The following is an 18,111-nucleotide window of genomic DNA, read 5'->3' on the forward strand; positions in this document are numbered from 1 at the left end:
AGGCATAACATTTTCCTATAGTCCCCACAAAAATACAAAGACAGAAAACTCTAGTTCCACATGTGAGGGAGCCATGTCCTTTTTGTTTCATGAGCCCCAAAAATCTGCACATAATCAATCTGAATGACAGAACAAATGCAGAGAGGAAGCAGAAAAAGTCTACTTTCCAATACAAAAACTTAAACAATTAATGCTCTTATTTTTTTCCCCTCAAAAGCTTTGCAAATGTTACTATGGAGCTTGATAGAAAGCAGTAGTCTTATGATAATTTAAAATCCTTGATATAGAAGAAAGTAGAACCCAAGTGATTTTATCTATCAGTAGCACAGTACTTAAGCTTTCTTTCTGAAAACAGCAACCATCAAAGTTGGAAATACTTCTGTGAAGTGCTTGCACAGCCCATCAAGAGAAACATTAATATTGTGCACAGAAGTAGTCCAAGTGCACAACAGACAGCAGCACTTGAAAAGGTTGCTGAAAAACAATAAAGATGCCAGGATTTGAAAAAGAATAAAAGCAGGTAAAAGATGAACTTTAAAGTTGACTCCATAGAGAAACATGGGGAAAAAAAGTGAAACCCCCTTCACTGCTAAGACTGAGCCCATTGCTCAAAAATGGACAATCAGAAGCAGAGGAGAAAGTCATGGCAAAGAAAAGATTGGGACAACAACTGACTTGAAAACACAAAGCCGCTCCCAGTTCTACCTTTGCATCAAATCTCATACCTATTTTCACTTCTCTTTTACAACAGAAGACTTCTCAGCAAACCATGAGATACCTTGTGATAACCTTCATCTGCATTACAAAGCTCTGGGATTTGCTTTTATTCTCTGCATTAAACTCAAAACTTAAGAAACAACCAAGAAGAGAGAAAAAAATCCAGTAAATTCTGTGCAAGGTGGCTGAAGTTGCAGACTTTTAAGGAACCCTAAAGCTACAATAATGTGGCAGTCATTACTTGAAAACTACTTTTACAAGGTGTACATCATGGCATCAATTTGAGGATAATGGTGGGCAACAACCTCTATTTCCCTCAGCTTGTATTTACCACGGCCTTGCTATAGCATAAAGCACAAACAGGACTGTCTTGTGGTAACTGCATCCCTTACCCAACAAGAAAGAATAGAACAATGTAAAATTCACAACAGATGCAAAGTCAGGCCCTCCCCAAGCTTTGAATTTGCTGGCTGAGAAGTAGCAGTCCTGGAAGAATCCCTTTATCTCACTGCATGGCTCCAAGAGCTCCTCCATGGTTCACAGTTATCACAGGGAGCTGGGTTTCGTGGCAGATGAAGTAATGCAACATAGCCCAGAGTAAAAAAGGCATTTTTTTTTTCACTGAGGGTGCTGAGACATTCCAAGAAAGGCAAAGGAAGCACCAACAAATCTACTCCCCAAAAAGTGTTTTTCAAAGCTTTACCTGATCATTGTTGGCCAAGAACAACTAAGCCTTCAAGCAGCAAAAGGTTCTATCACCATTAGTGGTTTTTTTCTTGTTTAGAAATAACAGCTAAAGTTAAATTCTGCATCTATTGTCAGAGAAAAACCTGGTAATGTGCTCTCTTATCTTTACATAATATATTTAATTTCATTTTCTCCTGAAAATATATTCAGGACAACAGCTAGATGCACCATAATAAACTTACATAAGTTTTCTCTAACTCACTCCCAAGCAGGTGGCCCTCACATCTATCTCAAGCATTAACACTGCTTGCAGCACTTCTTTTGGATGCTCCAACACTGAGTTCCTATGGACTTATGAAAGTATAATTTGGTCCTATTGCTATTTTTAAACCAAAATTAATTCACTTCCATAATGCCAACAGGTTTCTACCTTTTAAATTTTTTCCCTACAATTCTGCTTAAGACAGACTTCCAAGAAACACTTTTTAAAATCACTCAAACATTTGTGCACATTAGGAACATTATGGGGCATACAAATTTTCCTTTTTTGCTTTTGTTTTTGTCAATGTGACAATTTCTTCTCGCAAGTCCACAGGAAATGCGGGTGTTTCTTTTCTATAGAGAAGATAATAGACTCACCTAGGGCACACTTTGCAGAGGCTAACACTAGTAGTTCCCCATCCAGCATTCAGATACAAATAAAGACAAATTTGCCTTTAGATTGTATTTTTCTTTTCAGCTTTCTGCCTCTTTTGGGGTGAAGCAAAATCTTCTGTACTTGGAAGAAGCTGATAAGCAGAAGCCTCGGTGGGGGATAAAAATAAAATAAAGCGCCAAATGCAGGTTGAGTTCCTGAGCTGAGTGAATTAACACAAAATAATCAACACTGGATGAACAAGGAACTACAAACATTTGGCCAGAGCCACCTTTCCCAAGGTGCTTGTGATTGTTGCTGTGAAAGAGAACATTTTTGCTGCTTTTATTGCAGATTCCCCAAGTGATAGACACTGAATCATTTTGCCATCACACGGCCATTTCCTTGAGGCCTTTAACTCACTCTCTTTAAGATACTAATGTCTCTCTCTCCTATCACCAGCCCATGCCTCTACCTGTAAACCATCCCCTCCTTCTGTATAATTGTCCTATCTGCCTTCTGCTTTTGCAGGGCACCAGTGAGCACCACAACTGCCCTAAACTCAACTAAAACACACAGTAAAAAATTAGGGTAAATTTGTACTCAGATCGAAATCATGCTGTAGAAGAAAAAAATCCCAAACGTGTCTTCAGCTTTGCTTAAATTACTTTTAAACAATACTCTTGATGTCTATCCATCAGTCCAAACAGCTGATGAATTTTGCATTTAATTTACTCTTAGGCAGACAAATGTTATAGAAGACAAACTTGTACATGCTAAGATAGGTGAGGACTGAAGAGTCTCAAGGTAACTCTAAAAAGAAATGTCAGGAATGATGTGTTCCAATTCCTTTTGCAGAGCTAGAAAAGTAATTTTAAAACCTGTCTTTCTATTTCAAGTTGAGCTCGTATTTGGAAAAGTTTCATCTTCGGCAAACAATTTGACTCGGTGCTGATGCTCACATTTACAAAAGATTCTGATATTAGGAAAGGCAGAAGAGGATATGAAACCAGAGATAGGTTTGACTGAGATGCAAATTCTAAACCACAGCATGCTGAGTATCAGTAAGCCAAATGCCTCATCTATCAAATCTTTTTCAGGCGGTTGTTCAATCACCGCTGTAGCTTTGTTACTGAATTTATATCCCAGAATTAGAGCAGGGAGGGACTCCCAGAGGCCAGCTTGTCTCTCCCACACCCAGAGGCACATCAATCACTCACCACACTTACCCATCAGTCCCAACAGATGCTTTTCTTACTAATTTTTTTAAAAAAGCCCTTCTGTGATAGGGGCTCCAGAGGCTCCTCTGACAGTTGTGCAGTGCAAAAACACCCCACTGCTAGAAAGTTTCACTTGGTGTTTAGTTGCAATCTCCTCTGCTGTCATTTAAGCTGGTTATTCCTTATTCTGCTCACGTGAACACAGCCAAGGTTTATGATTTTCCTCTCAAAGCTGTCATTTTACATATCTGAATGCCATTATCATATGTCCCCTCTTTTCTTCTGCAGACTAAATAAATTGGTAAAATTCTTCAACCTTCATGCACAGCTCATGTGTTGTAAACCTCTGACCACTGCCGTCTCCTCCACATTGTTCTTGGATTACAGAGCCCAAAATTGAACTCTGGGCTCCAGCTGCAGAGGAGAATTACCACATGTGCCTTACAGACAACATTCCCAACACCTCAGCCAGATGTTTGTCCTTTCTGCAATGCCACCTCTAAACACAGTGTCTGACCAACACTAATCCAGATCCCTGCCTTGAGCTGCACTGCCTGGCATTCATCCCTCCCCTTTCTTCATGGCACTTGCCATTCCCCCAGGCACAGAACTCTGATCTCATTGCATTGGCTGCTATTTTTCATAGTTTCTTCAGTTCCTCAAGGTAAGTCTGAACTCTAGTTCTCTCCTCTGAAGTGCTTACAGCACCTCCTTGTAAGGTGTGCCACAGACACTTAATAAACATCCTTTTTCCTGCATCATCCACAGCGTTAATGAAATGAATGAATGACAGAGCAAGCACAGCCTCTTGTAGACCCCACGTGGTCCCTAGGCTGTGACAGCTACACCTCACCCTTAATTAGAGCTGTACCTACCCTGCGTTTCCCTGCTCACCATGGGCATATTGTGGGAGGACACATCAGAAGCTTCACTCAAGCCCACAGGTCATTAACTTTTTTTCCATATGCATCTCCAAGCTGATTCCAGTTGCCCTTCCTGAAGCAAACAGGCTTAATTTTGCTGTTTTCCCTTCTTCCTTTCCCAAAACCAATTCTACAACTTTGTGTCATTCTCCCCCACGCTGTCTTCTATCACCCGCATCAGAAGACAGCTCCCTAGAACCTGCTGGGCAGCTCTGTGCTGTCCCAAATTTACTTCCTGGAATAACACATGGTAGACAAAGTCCCACATTTCTCACTAAATACTTCCAATGATTGTAGCTGCTCAAAAAAACCCTTCTCAGATTTGACCTCCACTTGTGTTATCTGGTTAAGAATATTTATGGCAACAGTGATTTAACTTTTTCAAAAATCACTTGCTATTGAGTAACTATTACTCAGCAAACTTATTATGGTAAGTTAAATAATAAGAGTTGCCAAAATAATAAGAGATGTCAATGAGTATTTTTGCCTGTACGAGAACACTGCATGATATTGGAAAATAAAATTTACCCTGTATAAAGGCAGCCCATAGTAAAACAAGAAACACAAGTTTTCAGATAGATGTCAAGTGCCTTTCAAGATAGCCATTAGACATGAACTCTTCTGCTTGTTTTAATTAACACCTTTCATCTTGAAGGTCCTGTAAACAACTGGCAAAATAATCAGTGCAGTGACTTCACAGGGAAAAGAAGTGGAATCTGTGTGGCCAAATCAATTCGTGCAAAGTCCTGCTGTTTGGCCTGTATTGAAAGACTGGCCAATTCACCAGGAGTTTCATGGGATGCTCAGAAGGATATGATCACATTCCCTGCCCAGTAAATACTGATGGTTAAGAGAAACTAACACATGTACAATGATGCACATGCTGCACATTTCACTTGTCCTGCTTTAGCCAGAAAACACACCATGCATGTGCTTGAGCATGTTTCGTTTCAAATTTGCTGTTTTGAAATTGTTTGTTCTGCATAATAAATGATATTTTCAGCTCTGAAAGGGACTCTGCTACTAATGAAAACTGTGTTGCTGCTCAGGAGACAGCCTCTATTGCTGCACCACAGATCTGTGCCACACGTGCAGGAGATGCAAACCTGCTTGGGAGCAGATCCAGAAAACTGCAATCAGCTGAAGCCACCTTGGCTACGATCCTATGGAAGGAACCAGAAATGTGGAAGCCTCTGCTTGATGGCTGTGGTGCAAAGTGGTTTTCAAAGCAGCTGAGAGCATGGGGACAAGGCTGCATGCAGGCAGACGGGCATGGGGATCTGAAGACAGGATGTGATAGATGGAAAACGTGCCAGAGCAGCTATCAGGCACTTTAGCACTGAATGATGTTGAACAAATTCTGCAAAATCTGTCTTGCTTTGGAGAACTATGCCAAGTAAGCCCACTTCTATAGCAGTCCAACTATCTCACCTTCCTAGAATGACTCTCCACAAGTTGCCAGCTATCTGTCTCCTGCTATCAGACTGCAGAGAGCCACCCCAGTGGCTGACAGTCCCTGGCCTTCCAGAGAGCTCACACCAGGCACTTGTACCCACAAGACACTCTTTTTGTGGAAGAATTAGCATGTTGGAGATAAGGAACTCAAATCAGTTACTAAAATCAATCTGCCACTCTGTCACAAAAATCCCCCTTTCCTACCATCTCTGAAGCTGTCACACAGGCTGGATTTGTCAGAGGGACATCTCTCCTGTATCCTTTTTCATGCACCTGCATGGATTTTTACGCAGCCATACACATGCACAGCCGTGCGTACACACACACACAAAGAGTATTTGGTTGACTCTTACTCCCAGACAAATACCAGAGGAAAAATAAAATTAAAAGGGTGCTTTTGAGGACTGAGAGGGGCAGACTTTGCACAGCTTAGGGAGCACCTACAATTGTGCCCTGCAGGCAGCAATGACTGTGTGGCATCTGCTTCCAGCACCACTTTCCCCAAGCACATTTCACAGAAATTCTAAGACAGAAATGAACAGCAGGACCAAGTGCCTGATGGAACATGCCTTGGTAGTGAATTAAATGCCACTCTCACTTTTCTACCCTGACAGGAAGCCAACAGGGGTCAGGGACTCCCATCATCAGGAAACTGAAGGAGGTATCCAATGTCTTGGATGGGCAGAGCTCATAACTCAGACCTAAACTGAAAGCAGATAAAATGATCATAAGCACTAATAATGGGACAAAGCAACGTGGGGAAAAAGCACTGTGGAAGTCAATTCACATGAACATGCACTCCCCCCCTGCAATTACATTGGCCATAAAAATTGCTGTTCCGTCACAGGGACAGAAGCAGCTGCCACGGTCTTGAAATATTCTTTTAGGCTTTCAAAAAAGTCTGAAGTCCAGCAAACACGATTAAGGGAATGGAGTAGCTGTTATACAATGAGAGCCTGAGAGAACTAGCACTGCTCAGTGTGGAAGAAAGGTGCCTTGGCGGGATCTTTCCAACCTGAATAGGGTGAAATAAGATGAAGTCAGGCTCTTAGTGATGCCAGTGGAGAGGAGGCAAAGGCACAAACTCAAACACAGGAAAATCCATTTAAACATAAGAAAACATTTTTACTATGGCGAGGAAGGTCAAACATTGGCACAGCTGGCTCAGAGATTGTCCAGAGTCTCCATTCCTGAGATATTCAGAACCTGATGGGACACAGCAAGATGACTCTGCTCTGAGAAAGGGACTGGAACTAGACTTCATACCTCAATCATTCTGTGATTCTCTCAAAAATAATAATCCATGGGTTCTGCTGTTCTGAATAAATTCAAAATCGATTGCTTGTAATCATGCTCTTCAGCCCTGGCTTTCATTTGCAAATTCTAACATTTGAACATTTTAAGAAAGCCTTCCTACAGTAAATAGGATTACCCACAATGTGGAGTTAGAGGCTTTTTGGCAGATGTAAGCAAACAACAGTAAGAAGGTGTGAATCATTCTAATTAACTCCATGGGTACATAGCAGGGAAGCTACACAAGGGCAATTTAAATGCCAACATTTCACTGCTGGTCACTTCAGTGGAAATTCACAGGATTATGTGTTTCATAGTCCCCTAAGGCCTAAGGGTATTTTCCAGGGTGACAGAAGCAGCAGTGATCCCACGCAAAGAAACCAAACCCTCAAGGTGTCCCTTCATTTCTCAGTGTGCTTACAGTGGTCTCATGGTGATGACCCAAAATTCGGAGCTGGTTGCTGTAGAAGGTCGCAGAAGTTTAGTTTGCTGCAGAGCACAGGAAATCAGAACAGAGCACAAACACTGCCAGGAAATAGTGGATATGAACACCTCTGCTGGTTGGACCAAAAGAGCTCTTGCTATCTACTTTCTAGATGCTTGGAGTCACAGAAAATTACAACATCAAGAGCTATATTGGCCTTAAAGCATATTTAAAAAGGAATTAGGCAGGAAGAGACATGCAAACTCATACTAAAGAATGTGGTATCTGCACACCACCACCACTGTGATGATTTATCACATTCAAGCTAAAATTCTAAACCCTCAGGAGGTATTTTCCAGCTACAGTAACAGAAGAAAATAAGCAAGATTAAGTGTGCTCATGGGCACACCAGTCTCACCCAAATGCTGAAATTTCACATGGTTGAAGGATACAGCCTCCCTCCACCCTGCTCACATCCCACCATTCCCACAAACTACTTGTGAAAAAAAGGAGATTAGTTCACTGCTTCCCCTGCTGTGGCCACACAGATGTTAGTACTGCTGTGAGCAGAATGTGCAAAGATGAGGCCCTGAGAGCAGGCAGATTTTCACCTTTTAGTGTTACTGAAGTTACGGTGGAATTACTGCTCTAGAGAAAAGGCCAGTGTGAGTATGAACAGTAACAGGAGAAACCTGCACATTTGCAGAACAGCCCTGCAGTTCCCAACATACTGGAATCTTTGTTCCACATGTTACCTTAGACCCATAAACATAAAAATGGGCTGATCCCACTAATTACATTATTAATAAAAGAACAGTGACACTGCCAAAATGCAAAATTTTTGCACGACGTTTCCAAATTTCTCCTGAACTAAGCACCATGCTACTGATTCTGGACAATCCTGAAGAGGAAGCATGGCCCGTCTGTCATCTTACAGGTCAGTGCAGAGTGTGGACACACATGGCAGAGGAGGCTCTGTTGCATTTCAAAAGGGGACTAGAGCATTACTGGCTTTATCTCACTGAAACAAACCAACCACCAGTAATTTAAGCTGTGGCAAAATTTAAAAAGAGAGAGCTATTCCTAGACTACAACTCCCTAAGACCTACATCCTCCAGTTCCAAAAGTTTATTTTAGCCATGTGAAATTCATTTACCACCATCAAAATTACAGTGTTGCAAGTAGTACTAAAATCTCACCAAAAAATGGATTAAAAAAAATTAATCCACTACAGATGAGATTATTTCAATATTTGGCACTCTCAATGGAAACGAAGGAGAATACCAGGTCCTTGATAAACAGAGAAAATAATGAAATATTATTACACTACACACAGATAGATATACATGGAGAAAAAAAATCCCAAAAAGCCATGGCTGAGATTTTCACCAATATTAATGAACCATCCAGAAAAGGAATAATGAATATCACTCATTTGGCTTCCATGAAGGCAGGTTTGATTTACAGAATGAGTCAATGAGAGGGTGGAAAACTATTAAAATACATTAAAGACTGACTACGGGTCAGGAAAAGCAGCATAAGATCAAGTTTTTAATTTATCCAGTGATCTGAACTGAACTATATAGTCTGACATAAAACTATTCTGTCAAAAGAAGAATCTTATAAAACAGAAGATGAAAACGTCCTTTTTTAAAGTGACTGTTTGAAATAAAAATTTTAATTTCTTCACCCTACCTTTTGCTAAATTGAAAGAAGCCACATTCTTATAGGGAGCAGCTGAAATTATCGAATTGGTTTGGATATGACTTTGTAATAGATATTACTTTGATACATGGTAACTTTTGAGCAAAGTGTGTTTGGTTGATGTAGATATCAAAATTATTTTATTTCCATTTTTAAGTAAAAATGAAGTTACTTGGAGAGTAAAGCTAATACAGAAAAGTGCAATATAATAATATGGTTATTAACACAGAAAATACTTTAAAAAGTGAGAGAAACAATTCCCCAAATCTAACCAGTAAATTTAAACTATGTACCCTAGAAAACTGTCTTCCCATCTCAGAGTATTAGGAATTCACCATAGATTATCAGGGAGATACCACGACTTCTGTGGGTCTGATGAGTTCCTTTCTGACAGCTGTTGGGAGATTTCATTGTTAGCTCCTTGGATATCTGAATTAAAATCAACTCTCCTGCCTGTGATACTGCTGCTGATTAGGAATCCTCCACCCTTTTTTCAGGCCAAATCCATCACAATGTCACTATTTATTTAGGATTTTTTCCCCTCCACTAAATGCCCTGATCAGTGCATTGCATTCACACATCTTTCAATATTCTTTCCTAATTATTTCATACTCCTTGGGGGATCTTATCTACTCAATGCTCTACAAAGAGTGCTCTGCCTCTTAAAGACCTGAATTTGCCACTTCCTTATAAACTGGCTAGAAAGTGAAGTGGTTTGTGCTGAGGGGGCCACTAAGCTTAAGTCTCAAGGACTGAACTTTGGACCCATTGTATTTAAAAATCCTCTTTAATAGCTTCAACACACACACTTACACAAAACCGCCAAACAAACCAGAACTGCATTAATGGAAGCAATATCAATATGCAGAAATTTCAGAGCACTAAAGAAATCATCTTGAGAGCTAGAATAACAAGTGAAACAATTCAAATTACAAGGTCATATGCCTAAGAGTGTAGGAACAAGAATTCCTGTTGCATGCTGAAATCATCAGCTGAAATTATAAAGGAAAAGAAAAACATGTTACTATTTGACCAGCAAGAGAGCCACCAGCATGTTCTAGTTACAAAGCTGTGATTAATCAGGAGAGGCATTTCCAAAATGCACTCAGAAGATTGCAGGCTGCTGAAAAAGTCAGGGATAAAACCTCCTATGAAAAAGCACATATAGCTCTGACTACTCATATTTGCAGAAATTAATGCCCCTAAACAGAGGCAGAAAAAAGCTAGGAAATGGAAACCCTGTCGTTTCAAAAACCCAGAAGCCTGGCTGGCTCACTTTCCCAAAATGAAGGCAGGATTAGAGGAATGTAAGGAAAGGCATATCAGATGGTGAACATCTCAAGGAAGAATTATCAAAGCTGAAGGACAGCACCGGTGAGAAGACAAAAGTAGAACTTGCTGTGAATAAATTCAGGCTGGAAAGAGAGTGGTCTCAGTTCCTCAAAGGGATGAGCTTCTGAAACAGCATTCTCATAAAAATAATAAGGATGATGGGGTTTAAGATGGAGCTTGGTAATGAAGAAGACTGCATAATGTTACCTAGTAGAGAAAAGAATTGAATTTGACACATGAAATATCTTACTGTCCTATGTTCCTGTCACTTTTCCCAATTCCTCTGCAGCTAGGGTGCCAAAAAGTCTGCAGGCAGAAAGTTGGCAGGAGTCTGGGGACGCAGTCGCCCAGTTTGGTGCTCACTTGAGAAGCGGCAACCACATAAGTGAGGTTCCACCAGGGCCACTGGACTGGGAATTTCCTATCATTTTCATATGCCGCTCTTTCCTACTTCTTACTGTCCTGTTTCAGGGATGGAGTAATACAAAACAAATCTCAAGCAAAAGCATTTTTATGTGGGAGACCACATACACACTTCCACAGCATTTTCTGTAACACTTTCTGTAGGCCTTGCACAACGGTTTGCTTCTGTTCCTTAAGGCTGCTCTTTGAAGGGATAAAATGTTTTCAGAGCTATCCACAGCAGTACATCGGCTATTTCTTCTTGCAAGGCTGAAACTAATAGGAAATTTACCTGTGGGTATTCTGCTGCTCTTTTACATGAATATAATATTTGTAATTGATTACAAATTTAAATCACATTCTTAGTGCTACCGTGAAGTTGCACTTCAGGCCCAAGAATTTGTTGTGAAGCTGAGAAAAAACAACATATTTGGAATTGTAAGAGTTGTTCCAAAAATAAAAATGTTGCAGAAAGTGGCATTAAAAAATTGTCAGTATGCTTGCTACTATTATATATCACTCTTATAACCACTGAGCAATATGTATTATAATACACAGACCTATCAAGGTTCCACAAAACAGATTATGGAGCAGCACAAATGTATGAAAACCCAGTTCCTCAGAAGCCTTTCTAACACTCCAGGATGATCTAACTAACAAGATACTTTACATCATTGAAGCAGAAGATCACACATGTCACCAAAACCCACCCGTACTTCTAGTGGCCTTGCTGAAAGTGAAGTCTTAGAGAGAATTCAAATTCTTATGCATTCATCTCGGTATGATGTCAGACTCTTGCTGCTAGAGGCCGTGTCCTCGGAGGTATCGAGCCCTGCCTGAGGAGTCTGTGAATTCTCATCTTTCATCTGGGCATATGAATATTCCATGTTATGCCAAGGTCAAATGCCAGGATTGAAAGTGCTAACCTGGTTTACATTTTAATACTTAAAAGCACCTCACCTGATCTGGTTCTCCTCACCCGGAGGTACAGAATCCACTGCTTCCTTGCAGAAGTGTGTCTGTGCTCAGCCTGGAGACCCTTGTCCTTATCCTACAAGTTTTTTCCTTCTTGCTATGCATATTTACCCTTAGACAGCATCTAGCTCTTACCCTCATCTGCCACTTTGCAAGCTGTCAAATGACTATTCAAGCATAAAAAAAAATGAAGGGTCTGTTAAGTTGCAAATTAAATGACAGTCTATAGCTGAAAATTAGCAGTAACGTGCCCAAAAGTTTATTGATTGCTAAGAAAAGGTGAATAACCCCCCCTACAGCTGACTGTGTAATTACTGACCTTTAGAACCCCAGAGCTATTAATTTAAGAACAGATAACAGTGAACTAGCAAACGAGTTATTTTTCAGCAGGATAGTGAAGGCACATATCAAGTTTTTGCATGTGTTCAGTGCGACCTTGAATAGTATTATTACATGCCTGTATGCTCCATTTTAATACAGAATATAACCCAAGCTATAGCTGGACATAAAATGCCTGTCAACTAGTTCAGAAAATCAGTGGGAAGGCACCCACAGACACTGTGGCCTTTCAGTACATTTGAAGAGCTCCACATCCTTCCAGAAAGGTTCTAAATTACTGCTAAAGGCAGGAAAATTGTGTTGCCAAGCTCAGCCACCCCGGTACATGTCCTGCAAACGTTTCATCTGTACTCCAGAGATGGAGATGGAAATGGCCAGGAACATGACAATAGCAGACAGTAATTCAGCATCAGTACAGTGGCAGACACAGACACACAAAAACAACCCCTCAACTCTCTTGATATTGCTAAATTTAATCTGCAATGGACTATTGCACAATTCATAGAAACAGCAGCCCAAAGACTATTAACACAAATGCTCCAGCAATATTTAACTTTACTCTTTTTCTTATAAATAATCAGCACTTATTATAATGGAGAAATAGCTGCCTTTTTACAAAGCAAACCAATTTTAAGAGCATTGGTCAGGTGCTGGAGATTACAGTAAGAAAATTTTAAAAATATCTGTTAACTGGAAGTAATGAAAGAAAAAGGTATCTGACCTGGTGCAGATGTCCTTCCATGAAGAGCAGTTTCGTTGGGCAGGAGATCTTTTGAGTTGGAAGTGAATGGTGATTGTCTAAATGCGTCTTCAGAAAAGAAAGGGCTATAGGAAAAAACAAGATGCCTTTTTTTAAAGAAAACAGCAGTTAACAGAAGAAGAAGAAGTAAATATGAATTTTGACCTCAACATCTTAATGTTTAAGAAATACCGTCTTGTTAAAGAAAGGGTTTCACTTACAGAATTCATGCTGAAAAATAGGCAGACCATGAGGCAGCATGCTTTAGTAAAATTGCATTTCAGAGTGAAAAGTGAAGACCTCACAAAAGGCTTTTAGCTACATTTCAAGATCTCACATTTGCGATATCACAATACAATATGGATCATTAACACTTCAAAAATTTGCATTCCATTGTCATATCTGGAGAGGGCAATCAGGAAAGCCAAAAAATATTATTATTTAATAATCTGAAGTATTCAGTAGCCATCTTTAAAACAAAACTTTTCAAATATTAGGTTAAGATGCTGAATAGTTCTATTCTGACATGGCCTTCCATGAATGAAACTGCCTCCATGAATTTGATTTTTAAAGCAGGAAACAATTCATAAATTGAACAGGTGTATCCCAAAGAGCACAAAGCACAAAAATTACCTGCTACATGATTCCAAAAAGAATATTTTGCTTTAGTTTTAATTAACAGGCAAAGTTAAAAAGTTATTTTCAATAGTGAAATGGCATCTCTGTCAAAGTATTTGATTTCTGCTCAATTAAAGCTCATAACAGAAATAAGAATTCCTTGTCTGCAGTACAGACAGACATCAGCAAGAGCGACATAAAAACATTCAAAATTGAAAACTAGAGTCTTTCTTGGAAAAATGCTTTCTAAGGGAATGTATTCCACCTGCATGCAACCTATCAATTTCTTCTAAGCAAAGTGAGAATCACTTTAAATCTGATCTCTCCCAGACTAAGAAACCTTAACAGGCTGGTGTACAGTGATTGTTTTAAAGGTGCAGAACAGGAGGCCAGACCATTTCTGCAGCCTTTTCTTACTCAGGAATAAAATCCAAGAATATTTTCAGGATAAAGGACCTACTATGAGGCCTTACAAGGTGTTGCACAGCAGGTAGTCCAGACTCAAAATACATGCCAGCTGCACCAAGCTGACCTCACCAGTCCAGATACCCAAAATTTCTGTCCAAAAGGCATCACTTGCCTGTGCTTCCCCTCATGCAGTTTTTCTGCAGAGAGTGAGCAAGGCGTCTCCACCAAGTCACTTGTATTCTTAGTCAGATCTCTTCTGCCTCAGGGAAACTTGTTGGTAATTAGTTGACTTGATTGTGAAACACTTTTGGCAACCACGTTGTTTTACTTTCCTGTCAAGTTTTTTGGATACTATTTATTTTGTGCTGTTCCATATTTGACAGTTAATGGGATATTCTGGTATTTCTACAAAAGTCTGAACACATCCATAAGCAGTCAGCATTAGGCTGTGCTGAAAGGGAAGGCGTGAGGTTGCCCCAAACCTGAACAGTTTGGTGAATGCCAAAATCCGAAAAAAAGCAGGATACTCCAGAAAACAAGTGACCAGGATAAACCAAAACAGCTCCAACACACATGTGCGAAACTTAACTTCTTCCAAGACTCACACTCCCACTCAGGGGTGACATAATACAAAACAGACTGACACTGTATAAAAATACGCCATGATTTATTGCAACATTCCTCTCACTGGTTTAATAATGATTTGAAAGAAAAACAGCAATAAAAAATGTTTTATTACTATTGTAATTCTTCAAAATCTTGTAATCCACTCGGGTTTCCATGTTGGCCTTCCTGCTTGTGTCTTAAGATTCAGTCACTGGGACACTGCTCACTGCTGGTTTTAAGCAAAACGGATGGTGCAGGGTTTATCTATTTCAGGTTAGGCCATAGATCATGAGCAGGTGCTGTTGAAGGCCACATCATGTCATATCCCAAGGATTTCCCTCTCCTCCACTGGCCTCTGGTGAATTACAGAACCATCCTTGGATACCTCTTTTCTGCCTTCCTCTAGAATGGCAGCAGTCTCTTCGGAGGAGGCCCTATGATTATTTCAGCAGATCTGTCCTCCGATTCCCAGTGCAAAGTGTGGAGGGAGGAGCTCCTGCTTCATAGCAAGAAATCACACATTGTCCTCAATCACTGTACAAAGTCCTTTCTGATGAAGGTTAAGCTTTAGGATATTTTTTAATTTTTCCTCTGGCTGCACTTTTCCAGTTTCATGGCTACACAGTTCTCTAGATGAAAGAAACTTATCTTGGCATCTTATGCTGGCGTACTCACTTCCAGATCACTCACTTCTCCACTTTCTGTCTTCTCATCACAGATGGCAGGCTCTACCATCTCACTCAGCCACTGAACAGTGAGGAATCCTTGCCAGTTCTGGCTGCTTAAGCAAAGTCATATGGAAGTATATGCTGGCAAAGTCCAGGAATACTCACAGGAGGAACAGCAACAGATAGGGGACAGTTAGAAATGTTAATAAGGAATAAGACAGCAAAAAGTGTTTGTGTAGCCATCTTGCTGGGGTTTGCTGATTTAAGCCTCAGCAGTGACACAGCTAAATCTTTGCGCTTCCCAGCTACTCACAGGTGGACAACACTGACCTCACCTTGGCTCTCTGCAGCTGTCAGCACACTTCACACAGCGATTGTGATTCAAATGCCTTTCTGTCATTACTCCAGATGTGGGCTGGTGAGCCAAACTGCAATGCCACATGTTTTCTTAATGCAGTCCAAGTGCCTCTATCCTCCACTGGCTGCTCCATCACATTCTATTTTTGAGAAGGCGTCATACCCTCACCAGTAAAGACTTCCAGCTGTTTATTTGGTTTGGGGTGGGTTGGTTTTTTTTTTTGGCAAGGTCTTTCAAGTCAATCTGTTTGAACTCACAGGATTTAGTAGACTGACTCACTTCCCCTCTTTAAGAAGCTTTCCTCATTCATGTTTTCTTCTGCTGATAAATAGGCAAGATAAGAAAAGCACCCAGAGAAACTGAACCAGGCACTCAGCATTTCATGCACTGATGGGTAGCAGCCACTGTAAGGACATCTCAGTAAAGCTCAACACAAGTTTGACAACAGCCAACTGTGCTAACCTCTTAAAAATTGGCAGCCAAAAGAAGGGCAAGTTATCTTTGAACTGTCCTCAACCTTTCCAATTTGGATTATCTTTGATAGATCCAAAAGTAGCTCTGGATTCTCACACCAGTCCTGCTGGTAACATCATGAGACACTGAAATCTATTTTCAACTATTTGTCAGCCCGTCCCTGCAGCGCACCCTGGATGGTTATTGAGTAGTTGGACAATATGTGCATTTCTCTCTTTTTGTGTCTCAGGCTTCTGCTTTTTAAGCAGCACAGAAAGGCTGTGCAGGCTGCATATCTGACAAATTCCCACACTAGCAAATATGGGAAGCACTCACTGTAACCAGAAGCCAAAAGATCAATTAAATTATCTTTCAACTTGTAACATCAAAAAGTCCCTAATGTACATTTACTGAGCTGGTCAGTTTATTAAAAACAAGTTATTTATTGCAGCTACCATGAATGAATTGGATAGGCCTAGAAATTTAAGTACAATGTATTTCAGAGACCTTTCTTTTGCAATTGAAATGCTTTTCCATTCTGTCTGGGCAAAGTTGTTATAAGTTAGCACTGAGAACTTCTGTAAAGGGGCTGCAGAGGCAAGAAGCTCTTTATCTTTGAACGAACTCTTCATCACTTCAGTGTGCTCAGTCTCCAACCCATCCACAACAATTAGGGAACTTTCAGGAAAGAAATATATCCTTGTCAATTCCTGTCTACTCCTCCTACCCTACCAAGGGCTCCTAAGTCTTTACCAATTGCAGATACCTTTTATTACATAAGAGCTTTAAATCTTCCCATAGGGACACTTCACCTTGCTGCTTACGGACACATAAACACCTTGTAGTCTTGTTCCCAGCCACAGTGCTGTAAAGTGCAAATTTCTTTAACAGCACAGGCCACAATGGGATCATGTTTTTAGCTCCTGCTTAATTTAAAGTATTGTAATAATGCAATCTTTAACATGTCTTGTTAGCACTGTCTTACAGACTGACTTTTAAAAACTCATCTCTAGAATGTATTGAGATGACAGAAATACTAAATGGAAATTTTCCTAAAGAAATCTAGCTAGACATAAAACAATCAAAATCACCTCTTCTTACATTGGTCCATGTCTTAAAATCCAGTTGTCAGCCTGGTCTTCCCTCAAGCACTGCATATGTCATGCAGTTGCTTGTAAGATTCAGTTTTTGTTTAAAAAAATAGAATAAATAATTCTTAAAATGATGTGTGACTACTTGATCAGAGGAGAACAGACAAAAGCCCCTGGGCCTTTTTGACTTATGAACCCTAAGCAATCAGATCTATAGTTGTAGCTTTTCAGATATGGGTTCCATTACTCATGGAAATATCTTGCATTTGTACTATCAGGTCACATTTGCAGGAGACAGACAGGTTTGAGTTCACAAGGCAAAAGGAGGTAATGCTATTTACAGTGCAGCTGTAACCACAGGCTGTACTTACCTGGCTGTAGTTCTGATGGTGTTATCTTTATTGTGGTTGTGCTCTTTGCTCACCTTTTCTGCAGAGGAACATGCATGAGTTTTGTGATTAGCATATGCCATATGTTCTCTATCAAATTTTATTCAGCAGAACTATTTTAATGCTTTCAGGTAACAGCATAAGCCAGGGTAATTTAGCATAAATGGTTCCAGCATTATTAGAGAATGGGCATGACTTTGTTTAAATTAACACCCAACAGCTCCACATGTCAGTGTTAGAGCTCCATGCAGAGTGTGCAATGCAAGTGTTCATTGAACACAGTGCTGGTCCCACTGCCTTTGTGTGACAGATGAGGTTCACCTTCTTTGCCAAGGGAAGTGAGCAGTGCAGCCTCAGGAGTGCTTCATCCTGCAACCACTGGCCACTTAGGCCAGGAACTGCCATCTGCAGACTCCCCTCTACAGGGATCAAAGCAGTCATCACAAATTAGCTTTCAAAAATACAGGAGCTGAACTCTGGCTTTTCCAACTCGGTTGAATTACTGTGAGCCTGACCTGGGTGCCACAATGCTTTAAAGCATATGCAGACTATGGGGAACATTTGGCAAGGCCTCTGAGTTTCAAGTGTGAGGGTTGGAAGGTTCCTATTAATTTTCAGCCCTGGTGATCTCACAGTTTCATAGAACTTTGGGGTCACACACAAAAAAAAATCTGAT

The 18,111-nt window shown here is 40.4% G+C and overlaps 1 protein-coding gene across 5 annotated transcripts in view; it reads right to left on the reverse strand.

The window, feature by feature from the left end:
• The window catches only part of ZNF827 (zinc finger protein 827), a 114,826-nt gene that overhangs the window by 19,400 nt on the left and 77,315 nt on the right, over positions 1-18,111 (reverse strand). For all 5 annotated transcript variants that reach the window (XR_005256655.1, XR_005256656.1, XM_038134467.1 and 2 more), the window contains 2 exons: positions 17,418-17,475; positions 12,827-12,930 (listed from right to left, as the gene is read on the reverse strand). Coding sequence is in view for 3 of the 5 variants with exons in the window: in XM_038134467.1 (XP_037990395.1) it covers positions 12,827-12,930; positions 17,418-17,475 (162 nt within the window). In the remaining 2 variants the exon portion in view is untranslated. The remainder of the gene's footprint in view (positions 1-12,826; positions 12,931-17,417; positions 17,476-18,111) is intronic.

Source organism: Motacilla alba, chromosome 4, assembly GCF_015832195.1.
Source record: "Motacilla alba alba isolate MOTALB_02 chromosome 4, Motacilla_alba_V1.0_pri, whole genome shotgun sequence".
NCBI lineage: Eukaryota > Metazoa > Chordata > Aves > Passeriformes > Motacillidae > Motacilla > Motacilla alba.